Source organism: Delphinus delphis, chromosome 5 (genome assembly GCF_949987515.2).
Source record: "Delphinus delphis chromosome 5, mDelDel1.2, whole genome shotgun sequence".
NCBI lineage: Eukaryota > Metazoa > Chordata > Mammalia > Artiodactyla > Delphinidae > Delphinus > Delphinus delphis.
The window spans coordinates 111,627,161-111,644,942 of record NC_082687.1 but is presented as its reverse complement, the minus strand read 5'-3'; the positions used below and the strand labels follow the sequence as shown (position 1 = coordinate 111,644,942).

Below are 17,782 nucleotides of genomic sequence, written 5' to 3'. Positions count from 1 at the left end.
ACTAAGAGATTTGTGCAAGTTTCCTGATGGGAGGCACTGGTGGTGGGTAGAGCTGACTGTTGCTCTGGTGGGCAGAGCTCAGTAAAACTTTAATCTGCTTGACTGCTGATGGGTGGAGCTGGGTTCCATCCCTATTGGTTGTTTGGCCTGAGGCAACCCAACCCTGGAGCCTACCCGGGCTCTTTGGTGGGGCTAATGGCTGACTCTGGGAGGGCTCACGCCAAGGAGTACTTCCCAGAACTTCTGCCAGTGTCCTTGTCCCCACGGTGAGCCACAGCCACCACCCGCCTCTGCAGGAGACCCTCCAACACTAGCAGGTCGGTCTGGTTCAGTCTCCCCTGGGGTCACTGCTCCTTCCCCTGGGTCCCGATGTACACACTACTTTGTATGTGCCCTCCAAGAGTGGAGTCTCTGTTTCCCCCAGTCCTGTTGAAGTCCTGCAATCAAATCCCACTAGCCTTCAAAGTCTGATTCTCTAGGAATTCCTCCTCCTGTTGCCGGACCCCCAGGTTGGGAAGCCTGACGTGGGCCTCAGAACCTTCACTCCAGTGGGTGGACTTCTGTGGTATAAGTGTTCTCCAGTCTGTGAGTCACCCACCCAGCAGTTACGGGATTTGATTTTACTGTGATTGCGCCCCTCCTACCATCTCATTGTGGCATATCCTTTGTCTTTGGATGTGGGGTATCTTTTTTGGTGAGTTCCAGTGTCATCTTGTTGATGATTGTCCAGCAGCTAGTTGTGATTCTGGTGTTCTCACAAGAGGGAGTGAGTACACGTCCTTCTACTCCGCCATCTTGGTTCAGGGCCACAAATTTCGCTTCATCCTTAATTTTCTCCCACCAAAAGTATCAGCTTTTGTGAAGGCACCGTCAGTGGCTGCTTGTTTGTTGTATTTCCAGTGCCTCACTCTGTGCCTGACAGATAGAAGCTATCCATGAATACCTTTTTTTGTTTCTAATTGGAGTATAGTTGCTTTACAATGTTGTGTTAGTTTCTGCTCTTTATTAATCTTTATTTTTGGCTTTATTGGGTCTCCCTTGCTACACGTGGGCTTTCTCTAGTTGCGGTCAGTGGGGGCTACTCTTCATTGCGATGCCCAGGCTTCTCGTTGTGGCTTCTCTTTGCAGAGCATGGGCTCTAGGCGCCGGGCTTCAGTAGTTGTGGCACACGGGCTCTGTAGTTGTGGCTCGTGGGCTTCAACAGTTGTGGCTCGTGAGCTCTAGAGCGCAGGCTCAGTAGTTGTGACGCACAGGCTTAGTTGCTCCACGGCATGTGTGATCTTCTCAGACCAGGGCTCAAACCCATGTCCCCTGCGTTAGCAGGTGGATTCCTAACCACTGTGTCACCAGGGAAGTCCCCACAGTACATTTTTTTCAATGCTAAATCCTAGTGTGATCTTTCTGAAGGCATTTAAACAGCAGAATTGCTTAATATGTCTAATGTTAACAATGCACAGTCATATTTAAGTCATCATTATTTGAATAGTATTACTACTTTGCATATAGTTGCACTTGCACAGGCAAAGACAACTATGTCACAGATGTTGCCTGTGCTGTTAGAGATGTAAAAATGTCATTTTTGAGGTGCATCCCTATTTCAAAGTTGTTAAGATGTAAGAAACTTGAGTCATAAGAATTGATGAAATATAATGTACCCTGCTTTTCCAGAATGGAACTGGCTTTATAACATATTTCTTTCTGTTTGTCTGTGTCTCAAGTTATAACTATAAACTATATGTGTAGAGAGAGATAGGTAAAGATATGGATATGCACACACATTTTTTCTGAACTGATAAGTAGATCTCTATTTTCTAGTTCCCAGATGAAGAAAACTTTCCAAAAGGAGGTACTAGCTTTAATATTGAAGAGAATTTTCAAGTGACAGCTGAGTCTAATAAGGACTCAGTTGAAAATGATTGTAAGTAAATTATAAATAAAATGTAACATTAAGAAGTTATTTGACATTGAACAAACTATGTAAAGATCCATGCTTTTTTTCCCCCCACAGCAATTTTAGATTTCCCTCCTAAAGATTCAGGACATTTATATAATTATTTGGATTATAATTTTAAATCAACAGAGAGGACTTCGTGGGAAGCAAATAAGGTATAATGTAAACAAAGGTTTTTTTGTTGGTTTTGTGGCCTGCACCCTGCGGCTCATGGGATCTTCGTTCCCTGACCAGGGATTGAACCCCGACCCCACCAGTGAAAGTGCTGAGTCCTAACCATTGGCCCACCAGGGAATTCCCTAAACAAAGTTTTAACAGTTGTGAGTAAAAAATTTTTGTGATCTTATAAGAAATGACTCTACTAAAAACTAAAATGATAAAATTCTTAAGACTAGATGATTTTTTTAACATGATCAAGAAAGTTCATGAACAACCAACCATGATTATTTTAGTAATGAAACAGCACAGAATAATTTTTGTTAGAATAAATAACAAAATGTGGATTACTGCTATCTCCTTTGTTATTCAGATGTTTTATTTTTTGCAATGTGACATGAAATGCGAGGCATACATAATTAGAAAGGAAAAAATAGAATTAGATGAATCAATTAAAAATGAGGGCTTCCCTGGTGGCGCAGTGGTTGAGAGTCCGCCTGCTGATTCAGGGGACATGGGTTCCTGCCCTGGTCCGGGAGGATTCCATGTGCCGCGAAGCGGCTGGGCCCATGAGCCATGGCCGCTGAGCCTGCGCGTCCAGAGCTCCGCAGCGGGAGAGATCACAACAGTGAGAGGCCCGCGTACCCCCCAAAAAAAAAGAAAAAAAAAAAAGAGAGGTTTAAAAATAATTTTGTAAAGGAGCTGAAGATAAGATAAACTTGAAAAGTTAATAGCTTTCTTAAACCAAGTAGAAAATATACCAGAAAAAGAGTCCCAAGAGTAGTAACAAATGATATGCAATGAAGTGCCTAGGCATGATCTTAATTGGAAATGTGTGGAACATGTGTGAAATGAGCAATGAAATTTTACTGCGAAATATAAAATTTATGAATAAATAGGAATTCAGCAGTGTTTACTAAATGTCTTCTATAGGTCAGGAACTTGTAAGACTTGAATATAGAATGTTGGACAAAACAGGAATGATCTCTGATTTTAAAGGCCAGCAGGGGAGAGAGATGTTACTCCAGAGAACAAACAAACTGAGATAATTGCTATACAGAAAAGTTGTGAAGATACTCCGAAATTATAGGGGAATCTACTTTATAGATGATTAGGAAGGCTTCTCCAGCTGTGGCAGCAGTAGGGGGAACATACCACGTACAGAAACAGCAAGTGTAAATACCCTGCGATTGAAAAGAGTTGGGTGGGTTCAAGAATGTGAAAGGAGATCAAAGTAGCTGGATTGTGGAAAGTGACAGGGAAAGTGGTAATTAAATGAAATTGGGAAAGGGAGCAGGACCAGACATACAAAGCCTTGCAGGTCAGGTTAAGAACTTTGATATTGCTCTGTGTTCCCCGGGGAAATCACTGAAGGGTTTTCAGCAGAACACCCATTACATTTACATTTTTAAGAGATCTTGCTGGCTGCTGGGTGGAAGATGCATGGGATGGGCACTGTGGTGGAAGCCAGGGAACCAGTCAAGAGGAGCCGTAGACTTGAAATAGAGATTGTGGCAGTGAAAGTGTAGAGCAGTTGATAAATAGATTTAAGATAAATTTTTGAGTTAGAAGCATGGATGTTGCTGGATTGGATGTAGAGAGTAGGATGAAGGAAGGGCAGGAGAAAGACTCCTGGCTATTTTGACTTAACAGCGTGGACTGAGGTGGGTTTACTGAGTGGAGTAAGATGCAGGACTCTATTAGTTGGCTAGGGTTGCTGTAACAAAATAAGCCACAGGATAAGTGGCTTAAACAACAGAAATTTATTTTGTAACAGTTCTGGAAGGTAGAAGTTCAAGATCAAGTTTCTGGTGAGAACTCTATTCCTGGCTTACAGATGGCTACTTTTCACTATGCCCTCTCACTATGTCCTCACATGTCCTTCCTTGGTATGTGCACATGGAGAGAGAGAGAGCAAGAGAGAGCACAGCGAGTGAGAACTCTCTTGTTATAAGGACGCTAATTCTGTCAGATTAGGGCACCACTCTCATGACCTCATTTAGCCTTTATTACCTCTTAAAGGCCCTGTCTCCAAATACAGTCACACTGGGGGACAGGGAAAGGAAGAAAGCAATAATAAAAGGTGTTGAGTCCAGCTGGGAACCCTCTAAGAGGCCTATAAAACAAAACTCAGAATTGTCCTCCCAAAGAATGAGGAAAGTAAGGTATTTATGCACCAATTCCCATCCCTCTTTGGCTGAAGATTACTCCTGGGCATATTAACCACCTGGCACTTCTGGTCTGCCCTACCTGCTGTCCCAGCGCGCTCCCGCAGCCGCTGTCCTCAGGCAGAATGATGCAGATGCTAGAGGTAGGAAGCCTGGGACAGGTAGGGGAGCAATTCCCCAACTGTAGATGACCTCATAGATGGGCCAAGGACACACGGCCAGGACAGCAGCAGCGTCTGCTACAGTGGTTAATGGTGGAAAGTTTAGGAAGTTTTCAGTGGGCTGTGCTTCCTGCCATGTGGAGGAATCTGGTCTACAGGGAAAGAGAGAGAAGCAGACTTTCAGAGAAAGAGACGGAGTTAGTGACAGCGGTGGAAGCCCTGATTCCAGCTGCCTGTGAGGCCCAAGCCCCAGTTTTGTCTGTTCAATTAGTATTAGATTTTTAGGGTGATTAATTTCTGGAAGCAGCAACAAAATTAAATACTGTTCTAAGGAGAATAACATAGAGAATAATATGACTGTTCAGATGTGGAATATATCAAAAAAGTCCTCCTAGACCTGAGGACCTAAGAGAAAGCTGTCCTTGGGTTTTCAGGAAGTTTTACCTTCACAGCTCCAAACATAAGATCTGATTAAGCCTGAGACCCTTAGACTGGAAACTGATCTTCACAACCAAATCCCCGTAACCCAGATCAATCCAGATCAGAATCTGACCCATTTCAAGTAAATCCAACAGGTTTTATGTTCTGTATTTCACTTTCTATTATTCTTGTTTATTTTAGTGAGTTTACTCTGTCCTGCCCCTTTTGGAGGAAGCTTTGCCCCACTATAGCTCTACACAATGTGCTTGAAAGCATTATTTTTACAATAGTTATTAGAATTCATTCAAACTATAGGGGAAAAGATTTTGATCTGTAGTTTTGTCTCTTCTTTCTGGATAGGTGACATCACCAGAACAAAAGATCTCCACATTAAGCCCTGTTTCTACTTTACCTTTGAACTCAAGAGATGAAGACTTCATACTGGAATTCTCTGAGGAGTCCCTGAAAGCAAGAACTTTACCTGGTGATTTTCACTTTCTCAACTTAGACAGTTGCTACCATATGGCTCTAATCTGTCTGTCCCTGTAAAGTGAAGTTTTTTATTTGAGAGATTGTTACTAAACTAAAAATAATCTTGAAACCAGATTCAATGTCTTAAGCCCTCAAACCTTCCCACACCCTCTCTCCCTTTTGACTTTTTCTATTGGAGACGGCTCTTATTTTCAAATACAATACTCCCAGCTTTCTAGTTCCTTCTTATTTCTTCTCTCATCTTCTCATCACAGACCTCTAAAAGTGTCTTCTACCATTGCCAACACTTCTCACAGCTGTAACTCCAGAGCCCGGCCCCTCTATAGCCCCTTCCCCTCTCAGGGAAAGGATTCATTGTGAATGTCTGGTCATGGTTGACCTTAGCATAACCTCTTAGTTCCCCTCTTTTGCTTTGGGATCCTGGCATATCAGGGAACTCTTCAGTTGCTGCTACCTCAATTGCATTCTCAGGCCTCTGTGTTTTCATACATTCTGACTCTTCCCTGTGAGTAATTTCCTGCTTCTTGATAAGTATAATACATTCTGTAGGATCCCTTTCGCTAACTTTTCTTTTTCTCTCTCTTTTCTTGTAATCTCATCCATGTATCTTCCCTTTATTCTGAAGTTATGTTGGGTGAGGGGTGAAGTTGTAGATAATTTTTTGGTCCTGGGTGGATGATATAAAAATAAAAACTAATGTGTCCGGGTAGCTGGGTTGAAGAAGGTTTAGTAGGTGTGGTTGATAGAGGAAACAAGGTAGGAAAGAGTCGGTATGGGAGCTGTGGGTATCTAAAACAGGTGAGGTGACAATGGCCTGTAGATGATTTACACAGTTATACCACGAATCTTTTACTATTTAATGAGGTTTTAACTTTTCTGTCAGTGTTGCTTGATCAGCTTGTTAGAATTACAAGGTAACAGTTTATAAAAAAATATCATTGACTCACCTGCTGTTCTACTACCTTCCCAAGTGACCTCCAGAGTTTATTCCCAACAAAATAGAAACTCTATCAAGAAGGTACATTATTATAAAATAGGAAACCATAGCATTTCAGAGAAAAACTTTAAGCTTATATAGTTCCCATGCAGTATTATTCATTATTTATTCAACAAATATTACTGCTTTTTACATTTTCAGGAATATATCAATTACTAACAATGCTGACAGAAGGAATTATAAAACTCAGCCAAAATCTGCCATAACATGAGTTTACCAGAGTTGAACTCTTATCACATAACAGTATATCAAAATAAAGCTAAAAGTCTTCTTTACCCTGAAGGTCAACATATTAGTCTGTGAATGTAATAAATACATAAAGGAAGTTGCAACACATCGATAAGCAAACCTTGAACTTCAGTCTCTGGAGAATATAAAGTTGAGAACAAAAAACTAGTTCTGGGTTCTTGTCTTAACTCTGCCAATTGGTAGTCATGTTACCTCTAGGCCTTGTTGGCAATCTTATCTATAAAATGAGAATGATGAATCCCTTCTCGGCTGTAAAATACTTTGAAAACTTCAGTGTTATGTAAATATAATGTAGTAATTGGTGGGGCGGTGGTGAGTGGAAATCCTTAGCTAAGAGGGAAAAGAAAAAGAGAAGGATTTCAAGTTTATTAACCTTGGAAAAGTTTCTTTATTTTTTGGAGACTAAAACCATTAAAGTTTTTTAAAGGAAATGTGATATTTTTGTTTGTTTTGGTACAAGGCATGTTGGTACTTTTTGCTTTTTTGTATGGATACCCACTGTTTTCTAGAGATTGCGTGATGTCCGTAATACATTTTTATTTAACTAGCTTTTTTTTTCTTTAGTAATGAAAAAATCGAGTTCTCTGGAGGATAAGAACCTTCAAAGGCTTTCATTAGTAAGTGGAACCCGAGTTCCACTTATTACTTTGCCACCTGCCAGTGGGCCACCTGATGTAGATTCTTGTTCATATGTGATCGACTGTGACAGGCAAGAGTCTTCTGGTTCTCCCATATTCAACTTTTGTGAAGAGTCAGAAGTTCCTTCTTTTAGCTTTGGGTCAGAGGACCAGAGCGAAACTTCTATCTCTAAAGAATCTATGGAAGTGACTCCGAGGGACGTTTCACTTTTTGATAATATATCTACTCAAAGCAAGTGGCTGAAATATCAAAACATACTCCAGTGCAACTTGACTACTCCAAACACAGTTGATCAGAAAGTAACAGATGGCTTCTTTGCTGAGGCTATTTCTGGGACGCATTTTAGTGACACGGGTGAAGGACAGAGTGGTGCTGTGAATGAGAGTTCTGTAGACTCTGTGCGTTTGCAAATCATGAAACACATGCTTCAGCAACAGCAGCAGGATTTTAGCAGTCAAGATTTGGTTTCCAGAAAGAAAGCGTCTTCTTTGAATTTAAAGCAGACTTCTAAGACTGAGGAAATTCAAAATGTGTTAAGAGAGTATGCCTGCTACAACTGCAGTGTAACAGATTTTCAGGTGAGGAAATGTACCAGTGTTTTGCATCTTTTTTCCAGTAGTTGTTATCTGAATTTCAACAAAAGAATTACCAAAATCATGTAGGTGCAATGATTTTAGTCTCGGAGCCAATGGCTTTGTTTTTTTGGTTTTTTTTTTAGAGTTTTCCAAAACTCTTGCTACACTCACATTTTCTTTGACTTATCTTTCCTAGAGTTTGTGAACGTTAAATGAAATTATATATTTGAAAGTGTCTGGTGCAGTATCTGGCACATAATAGATACTTAATAAATTATAGCTCTGTTTCTACCATCACTTCCACTACTACTGTTACCATGATTGTTTTCATTTTTCACTCTCAGCTCAGTTTTGCTGATCAGATCATTATTAGGGTAAAGATACATCTTATTATACATTGGTTACGAACAATTCTTACTATAGTTGTAACCAGAAATAGAGATACATAATGATTCACTCACATCAGTTAAGTTTTTCCTAGCAAAAATATTTAAAAACTTATTAAGGGGCAGACAAGAAAAGTTAGTCTTATTTATCATTAAAAGTGCCATGGCATAGCCTTTCTTGCTATACTTAGTTTCTCATTAAAAATTAGAAAATGGTTTTCATGGATTCTGGAAATCAAAAGAAAAATTTGTTTATTTCCTTTAACATATCTATGGAATTTGCTTATTAGTAAACAGTATTTTTCTGGAGTTGTTATAATAACTTGAATTATTCCATTTCAGGAGATAAATGACTCCGAGCTATGCTTCCCAAGTGGGAAGAAAATAAAATCTGCATATCTTCCCCAAAGGCAAATACACATACCAGCTGTTTTTCAGTCTCCTGCTCATTATAAGCAGATTTTTACATCTTGTCTCATAGGTATGACTATTATCTTTTTATTTTATTATGATTGATTGCTACTTAATGTAAATAGTTTAGCTGTAAGAAAGTGTATCTTTTATGAATTTTTACATTAAATTGTCTACTTGAGATTTGTTATTTTCTATATATTTAATCCAGTTTTTGACAGCAAGTTGTATTTTAATTTCAGATCAAAATTGAGTTTTGAGTGGGAAATGACAGCATTATCTTTTTCAAGGTGTAGTTTAAAAAAATTTTTTAACTGGAAGTGTTACAGATGGTTTTGTTAAATTAAGTAGGAAATTTTAAGTATGGTGCATAAGTTTGTTTTGTTCAAGAGTAAAACTGGACTTTTAAAAAATGGATGTTAGTATTAGGTTATAGTTTACTCTGTCAAAAGGCTATTTTCAAATTTAGCTAATACATATCTGATACAAATGTGAAATTATTTTGTATTTAATTTTCATCTGTACCTATGTATTTTTTAAAATTATCTTGAAAAATTTTTTTGTAGAACATTTAAATATATTGCTGTTTGGGTTGGCACAAAGGTTGCACAGAGCTCTTTCAAAAGTTGACATATCATTTTACACATCATCAAACAGAGACAAACTGAAAAATGTAGAAAATAATGTGCCATCCTGCCATCATCGTCAGCCTGCAAAACTTGTCATGGTTAAAAAGGAAGGTCCAAATAAGGTATTGTTCCCTCTTCCCCTCCTTTTATGAGACAAGTAAGTCTCATAAAAGGCTTAGGTACCTATTGCTTTATAACAAGCTTAAAGAGTAAGTCTTGACTGGGAGCCTTCTGCTTGAGACATTAGTAACTAACATATAGTAAACTCTCGATACATTTTTCCTGAAAGGTGATTTGCATTCGACGATACAAAAATATGAGTTAAAATCAACCTTCAAGTTGCTTAGGAACTTGTTGCACAGTAGTGGATGGAGAGAGATATATAAAAGGAAATTTTATATAATACTGTAATTGATAAAGTAGGAGGGATATGCCCAAATTACAGTGAGAGCACTGAGAAGGGAATATGTCCCAACCTGAGGGCTTAGAGAATGCAGAGATGAGCCTGAAGGAAGTAAAGGTTAAAGCTGGTCTACTATGTGATCCCTAGTATGAGTAACGTAACTGATAAGGCCAGGGGAATAGAAAAACATATTGATTTAATTTATACTGCTGATAACATTATTATGGAAGAAGTTAAGTTAGTAAAATGTTTGTAATATTGACAGATGGTTTGTACTCGTAAGACTGTGCTTTCACTCATAATAATACAACTTTCCTCCATTGCTTGCATATTCCACTTCATCATTTGTTGAGTATGTAAATTTGGTTTTAAATTTAGTTTTCAAAAGCAAGAATTCATAAAAATATTATAACCATAGAATAAAATATTATAGAGCCACTAAAAGTGTTTTTTTTTTCTTTTTAAGATTATTTGATGACATGGTTGTCATGCTCATAGTATGTTGTTGGGTATAAGACTTAGGTTATAGACTAGAAAATGTGTTGTTATCTGAGTTTTATTAAAACAATATACATGTGTGTATCTTTGTGTGTGTGTGTGTGTGTGTGTGCATGCTTGCACTTACGTGAGTGAGAAGAAAGTCTGGAAAGAAATGCACGAGGGGCTTCCCTGGTGGCGCAGTGGTTGGGAGTCCGCCTGCCAATGCAGGGGACGCGGGTTCAAGCCCTGGTCCGGGAGGAGTCCCACATGCTGCAGAGCAGCTAGGCCTGTGCACCACAACTGCTGAGCCTGTGCTCCAGAGCCCGCGAGCCACAACTCCTGAAGCCCGGGCGCCTAGAGCCAGTGCTCCGCAACAAGAGAGGCCACCGCAATGAGGGGCCCACACACTGCAGCGAAGAGTAGCCCCCACTCACCGCAGATGGAGAGAGTCCGCGCACAGTGACAGAGACCCAATGCAGCCAAAAATAAATAAATTTAAAAAAAAAAGTAAATGTTAAAAAAAAAAAAAGAAATGCACGAGATGTTCCCTATAGTTGTTTTGGGGCAGCTTTCAGGTTTTCTATAGTGAACATGTTAAGTCAGAGATCAATAAATATTATTTTTCAAATAAGACTGAATTTTCAGAATAGTGTAATTTTTGATAAAAAATGAAAAGTAGGTGGTTTTAAGTTTTAATTTATTGTTTAAATTAATAAAAAGATTAAGTTGTATAGCGACTAATTTATTAGAGTACATTAATGCCAAGCGGTCTTTATAAAAGTTTTGACAAACATAGTACAAAAACAGTAAAAAAAAATAAATAAATAAAAACATTATTTTTCTCACTAAAGTTTCAATATCTTTTTCCCCTTAGGGTCGTCTCTTTTATACCTGCGATGGACCCAGAGCTGACCGATGTAAATTTTTCAAGTGGCTTGAAGAAGTGACCCCAGGATATTTAACACAGGAAAAATCTCTACCTAGCATGGTTTTAAATGATATAAAAAGTATTGGCTTGTACTTAAGAAGTCAAAAGATACCCCTCTATGAGGAATGCCAGCTTTTGGTGAGGTATGTTTTATGGTGCCAAGTAATTGCCTCTAATTATATCAGAAAATAGTAACCTCACAGAATTATGATCAGTTTTCAAACAGACTGAGATAGGAAGAATGTCTAAAAGATAGAGTACCTCATTTTTTATGACTATAAAATGGCAATAATTCCCTAAAGCTATTTTTGGCCCCCTCTAAACATTGAGCAGTGTCAGCAATATCAGGATTACTGGTGGGAATGCCATTTTTCTAAGCATTTTTACATATAATCATAATTCTAAGGGAAACCCTATCAAACAAATCACAAGAATAATTTTTATCAGCACAGGATAATACATATTGGTCATTCACAAGCCTGAACTACATAGTTTATAGGATGATAGAATGCTACTTTTTGGAAACATGTCTTACAAAAGTTGGATTACCCAAAAAGTAAATATAATGAACATTTGCATGGTAATTTAATAATAACAGCATTTATTGGGAGTTTGTACATGCCAGGCACTCTTCTAAGCACTTTGCATGTATTATTTCATTTAATCATCATAATTTATAAGAAATGGTAATATGATAATTTATTATTCCATTTTTACAGTTATAGAAACTGAAGTACCCTGTCTTTTAGATACTATTCCTATCTCAATCTCTTTTAAAACTAATGATGTTTCTGTGAGACTTGCTATTTTCTTCCTTTGACACAATGTATTTTTATTGTGTATATATGTATGAAAGTATATAAACATACACATCCCTGGTTCTTGCCTCTTCATACTGTATTTTAAAGATTTAAAAAAAAAATTTGTACCTTCAAACTTCCAGTTATAAAATAAATAAGTCCTGCAGATGTAATGTATAGCATGGTGACTATAGTTAATATTACTTTACTGTATATTTGAAAATTGGTGAGAGAGTAAGAGCTCATTACAAGAAAAAATTTTTATTTGAAAAAAATTTTATACACGCAATGAGTTCTTCAGTGCTTTTTTAAAAAATTCAATTTATTTAAAAATAAAAACTTCATCCATTTTCTTCACAAGAAAAAAACTTTGTGTGGCAATGGATGTTAACCAGACTTATGCTGATAATTTCACAGTATATACATATATCAAATCATTATGTTGTACACCTGAAACTAATATAATGTTGTATGTCAGTTATATAAAAAAAAATCATACCTTAATATTCAAATTCACTTTTGTCTTTTACTCATTTTGCAGAAAAGGGTTTGATTTTCAAAGAAAACAGTATGGTAAACTAAAGAAGTTTACTACTGTAGATCCTGAATTTTATAATGAACCTAAGAGCAAACTTTATCTCAAGCTGAGTCGGAAGGAAAGTTCTTCGACTTACAGCAAAGGTAAGTTGATCTGATTATGTTGTGGCTGCGTCTAGCCTTGTATCTCAGTTACATACAGCCCTGTAAATTCTTTATATTAAAGAGATTTTTAAGAGTACAGTTTCATACTACATATTGTGAATTATTTTATAATAAATTAGACCATTTCTAAAAAGCATATTTTATTTTATTCCCCCCACCCCTAAAAAGCATATTTTAAATTTTAGTTTTTTTAAAAGCTATAAAGCTTTTAAAGCTTTTATAAAGCAAAAACTGTTTAATTTTGGTTAAAGAGTCACACCAAGCTCTTGGCATCATAAGTATACTGAATGAACTGTATCCTGAACCTAATATAAAAAATAAGCTGAAAATGTAATGAGTTTAGTGATACTTATGTCATTGCTGCACAATATGACAACCTTGGACCCCAAATTTTGTATATTTGGAAATAAAATCCTTAAAAATTTTTTTCTTTTTTTGGCTGCGTTTGGTCTTTGTTGCTGCGCACGGGCTTTCTCTAGTTGCAGTGAGCAGGGGCTAGCAGTCCGCGGGCTTCTCATTGCAGTGGCTTCTCTTGTTGCGGAGCACGGGCTCTAGGTGCACAGGCTCCAGTAGTTGTGGTGCTCGGGCTTAGTTGCTCTGCAGCATGTGGGATCTTCCTGAACCGGGGCTCAAACCCTTGTCCCCTGCCTTGGCAGGCAGATTCTTAACCACCACGCCACCAGGGAAGTCCCTAAGTTGGGTTAATTTTTATCTTTGGTTTCATGACCTACACTTGTCATTGATCCTAACCTAGCTTGCTTTTGTTATTTGATTAGTTATTTTAAATGATATAAGAAACTTTGAATCAACAAAGCAAAGCTAAATCTAGTACCTTATAGCTACCTACATTTAAAAAAAAATAAATTTATTTATTTATGGCTGCATTGGGTCTTAGTTGCAGTGCACGGGCTTCTCACTGCGGTGGCTTCTCTTGTTGCGGAGCACAGGCTCTAGGCGCATGGGCTCAGTAGTTGTGGCAGACAGGCTTAAGTTGCTCCGCAGCATATGGGATCTTCCTGGACCAGGGCTTGAACCTGTGTCCCCTGCATTGGCAGGTGGATTCTTAACCACTGTGCCACCAGGGAAGGCCGGAATGTAGTTTTCTTTAAACAACAAGTTTTTTCCTTCATACTCATAATGGGTCAAATAATATGTGATTAAGTTATGTAATTATAATAGCAAATACAACTAGTATAAATAAGTTTTAGAACAAATGCAGTTGACTCTTTGTAAACTCCACTGATGGTAGAAATAGTGCATAGATATTCTGGAAAGCAGCCTACTAGCTATGAGTGCTCAGTGTACTATGGAGAAGAAAGGAGAACGTTAATTAATCTGGAACATATGTTAAGTGGAAGTCTGTTACGAGAACTTGTATTCTATCCATGGATTGCCAACTTTATTTGAGCATAGAAACCTTTACATGGTGGAGCATCTTTTTAGACTAATATTCTACCTTGGGAAAATCAAATGTAGCTATAAGAGAAAAATGAGTTAGATGTTATCTTTGCTTTATTTACAGTTTTTTTTTTTAATTATAAAGTAACTTTAAAAACATTAAACTAATTGAGTTATAAACATGAGAATGAAATGTTATGTGTTTGGGTCTCTGGGTGTAATCTTGTTGGTGATAATAACCAAGTTTGTTTTTTTGAGAAATAACGTAGGACTAAGCATCAAAGAAATCCAAGGTAGCTTTGGATGGAGCATAGTTCTGAATCCTTTAAAAGTGTTTGTCTTTTCAGATGATCTTTGGGTGGTTTCAAAAACCCTGGACTTTGAATTGGATACTTTTATTGCATGTAGTACTTTCTTTGGTCCATCATCTATCAATGAGGTAGAGCTACTACCTTTGAAAGGTTATTTCCCTTCGAATTGGCCCACTAACAGTAAGTATTATTATGCCCATATTAATTTGTATTAAAAAAGAATGAAAGACATGTGATGCACTGTGAGCAAGAATGCTAACTTTGTGTGGGATTGTTTGATTAAAGCCAACAAAAAGCATCCACCTCTACTTGCTATTATTGTGTACAGTATTCTTGAAATGTGTATGAAAGTTGAATATCTAAATATTTCTGCAGCTCAAGTCCTAGAGGGCTAACAATATAATAAAATCTTGACCCCTCACTTAAGTATTTTGTTAAAGTTGAATTTTACATGGTATATACCCGATTTCTAAAAATATAAATATTAAACATATAAATAAGAATTTCCTTAAATAATTTCTTATATCAAGTTCCAGTTCTTCATTTATTTAATCCTCTTGGTTTATTATTCTAGTAGTATACATTTAGTAAACAAATCATTTATTTTTACATTGAGAAGGTCTTGTAGATTTTGCAAGAGATTTCGTGAGCAGTTGAGCAGGACGGTATGATTTTCATTTGAGGCTATTTTATCATCTGCCTTGAGAAATTCTCAATAAGACAGTAGGCTATGAGCCTTACTTTTCTTTTAATAAAGGAAGCTTTAGTAAGCTGAATCCCTATCCAGTTCTATGAATCTGTATACTTCTCTATACATTTTGATCTCTGGAGTAATTTCTGATGGTCGAATTTGGTCCATATCTAATTAAGACACAGCATTTAACGACCCATTTCAAATATTTCATAGACATTTTTAACTTGATTTTTTTTCTTTTAGAACTGAATAAACCTAGTCAACCAGCTTGAGTTGAATAAGAGCCTAATTAAGTGAACATTTGTCATTTTTTGAATGCATCTTTTCATATTTGTTGCAGTTGTTTCCTCACCAATAAAAGCATTCTAATTTTCTGCTTTCCATATATTCCTATAAAATAATTGAGGAAGAAATGCAAGAAAATGTTAACAAATTCCATAAACACTACTGTACTATGTATGCTGATTAAATCGAACTGGCTGTTAAGCAGTGTCACCACACCCTAACTCAAAACAGTTATTCTTATTCATTAACTGACATATGGAAGTCCAAATTTGATGTTAAGTTATGCAATTTATAAAGTATGAATGAGCAGGTAGTATAGTAGTTTAATGGATAAAAGGACCTCTGCATGTACTTAAGCGTTTATTTTATGTTGTGTGATTAATTCAGTAGCTGAACTCTGAGTTATGTGTACATTTAATAGATTTTTTTAATGGTTCATTTCATTTACATTAATGTTAATTTTCTGCATTCTGTCTACAGCAGTGGTCCATGCATTATTGGTTTGTAATGCTAGCACGGAGCTGACCACTTTGAAAAATATTCAGGACAACTTTAATCCAGCTACTCTACCTCTAACACAGTACCTGTTAACAATGTAAGTCATTATTTACCTTTGGGTCATTGGTATTAAAAAATGATGACTAATTGTAAATATGAAAATGTAATAAAAGTACATTACATAAATTTTTGCCAACAAAGTGTTAATTTTCTTTCAGTGATTATGAGGTTACTGTTTTGTCAGTGGTTCAAAAGAGAAAGGGGAATACACATCATTTCCACCCATTCATCTATCTGTTTATTTATTTATTGTGGTAGAGTCTAGTAAGGGTTACTGCAAATCTTTTTCCTTTGTCAAGGAATAATTTCCTAAGGGTCTTTTGAGTGTTTTTATTTATTTATTTATCTGTACTTTTATGCTACAAATTATTCAACATTTAAAACATTTAAAATTATGTAACATTTTACAGCTTGAATCCAGTATATATATTGATACTAATTTTATTCTTGACATAACCTATATCTCATTTTTAATTTCTCAAGCACCATGCCCCTTTTTTAAAAATTGGGAGCGACATTATATTGAATTCACTAAAATGATAGAAAAAGTCTAGTTTCTAATTTGTAATATTATGATCTAACTTGTGGTATTTCATTTTTTTTCACCATAATAAAGTCCTAGGTAAGAAAAATAAATATCCTTATCCATTATGTCATTTATCTACTTTGAAAGGAATGCATTTTTTAAAAATTTATTTATTTATTTTATTTTTGGCTGCTTTGGGTCTTCATTGCTGTGCGGGGGCTTTCTCTAGTTGCGTGAGCGGGGGCTACTCTTTGTTGCGGTGTGTGGGCATCTCATCGCAGTGGCTTCTCTTGTTGCAGAGCACGGGCTCTAGGCACACGGGCTTCAGTGGTTGTGGCTCACGGGCTCAGTGGTTGTGGCTCGCAGGCTCTAGAGCGCAGGCTCAGTAGTTGTGGCGCACGGGCCTAGTTGCTCTGCGGCATGTGGGATCTTCCCAGACCAGGGCTCGAACCCTTGTCCCCTGCATTGGCAGGTGGATTCTTAACCACTGCGCCACCAGCAAAGCCCAGGAGTTCAGTCTTAATAGAAATAAAACCAGCTTATTGCAGTTTTACCTTAAACGGAGGCTATATTAATTACCTAAGTCGGTTTTGTTTAATAGAACATGGGCTTTAAGTCAGTATATGACTTATTAGCTGTGTGCTTTGGGGGAAAAATGTTAATATTTCTGTACCTCTATTTGGGATAATTAACTACTTAGTACTGTTGTGAAGATTGCACCAAGTAACATGTAAAATGCTTAGTATAATGCCAGCACATAGTAGGTTTTCAACAAATGTTAGTTCTCTTCCACCCTCCTCCAAACTGGGGTATATGTTTATTTGTGTCTCCAAAAAAATGTTACTGTGATGCTTATAAAGTGAAGGCTAAGTTATGACTAGGTCTACTCACCTATTTCAAAAGCCTCTCATTTAAAAAAATTTTCATTTGCTTAGGTCTTCATCAACTACAATGAGCAACAAGAGAGTCAATAAGAGAAAATTTATCCCACCAGCCTTCTCGAATATCAGCACAAAATTAGAACTACTCAGTATAGGAGCAACATTGCAGTTAGCTAGTGAGTTAATTCAGGCACACAAGTTAAACACGGATCAAGCGACAGCTCTAATTCAGATAGCTCAAATGATGGCATCACATGAAAGTGGTGAAGAAGTGAAGGAACTGGGAATTCATACCCTCCCTATCACGATCATACATGGTAAGAAGCAAGAAAAGAAAACGGTTCTAGTAAATACACTGTCATATAAGCTTTTGTAACTCAATCTGCTCGCTTGTAATTTCCTAGTCAGACAAGATTCCAGAATAACTCTACATTTTTCAAATCTGGACCCATTTTAGTAAACTATTAGATGAGAGCAGAACTGACCACCCTAAAAGGGAGAATAGGCAGCATATCTGATGAATGGGTAGCATTATACTCTCATTATCAAAGTATCCAGATTTGATCTAGACATCTACGTGTT

The 17,782-nt window shown here is 37.1% G+C and overlaps 1 protein-coding gene across 1 annotated transcript in view; it reads left to right on the top strand.

Annotated features, from left to right (window-relative positions):
* ZGRF1 (zinc finger GRF-type containing 1) overlaps nucleotides 1–17,782 on the top strand; it is a 71,113-nt gene that overhangs the window by 39,759 nt on the left and 13,572 nt on the right. Inside the window, exons 11-19 of the mRNA XM_060011839.1 lie at nucleotides 5,217–5,367; nucleotides 7,159–7,811; nucleotides 8,537–8,675; nucleotides 9,172–9,356; nucleotides 10,992–11,188; nucleotides 12,387–12,526; nucleotides 14,293–14,436; nucleotides 15,716–15,830; nucleotides 17,255–17,517. Of these exons, the coding sequence (XP_059867822.1) occupies nucleotides 5,217–5,367; nucleotides 7,159–7,811; nucleotides 8,537–8,675; nucleotides 9,172–9,356; nucleotides 10,992–11,188; nucleotides 12,387–12,526; nucleotides 14,293–14,436; nucleotides 15,716–15,830; nucleotides 17,255–17,517 (1,987 nt within the window). The remainder of the gene's footprint in view (nucleotides 1–5,216; nucleotides 5,368–7,158; nucleotides 7,812–8,536; nucleotides 8,676–9,171; nucleotides 9,357–10,991; nucleotides 11,189–12,386; nucleotides 12,527–14,292; nucleotides 14,437–15,715; nucleotides 15,831–17,254; nucleotides 17,518–17,782) is intronic.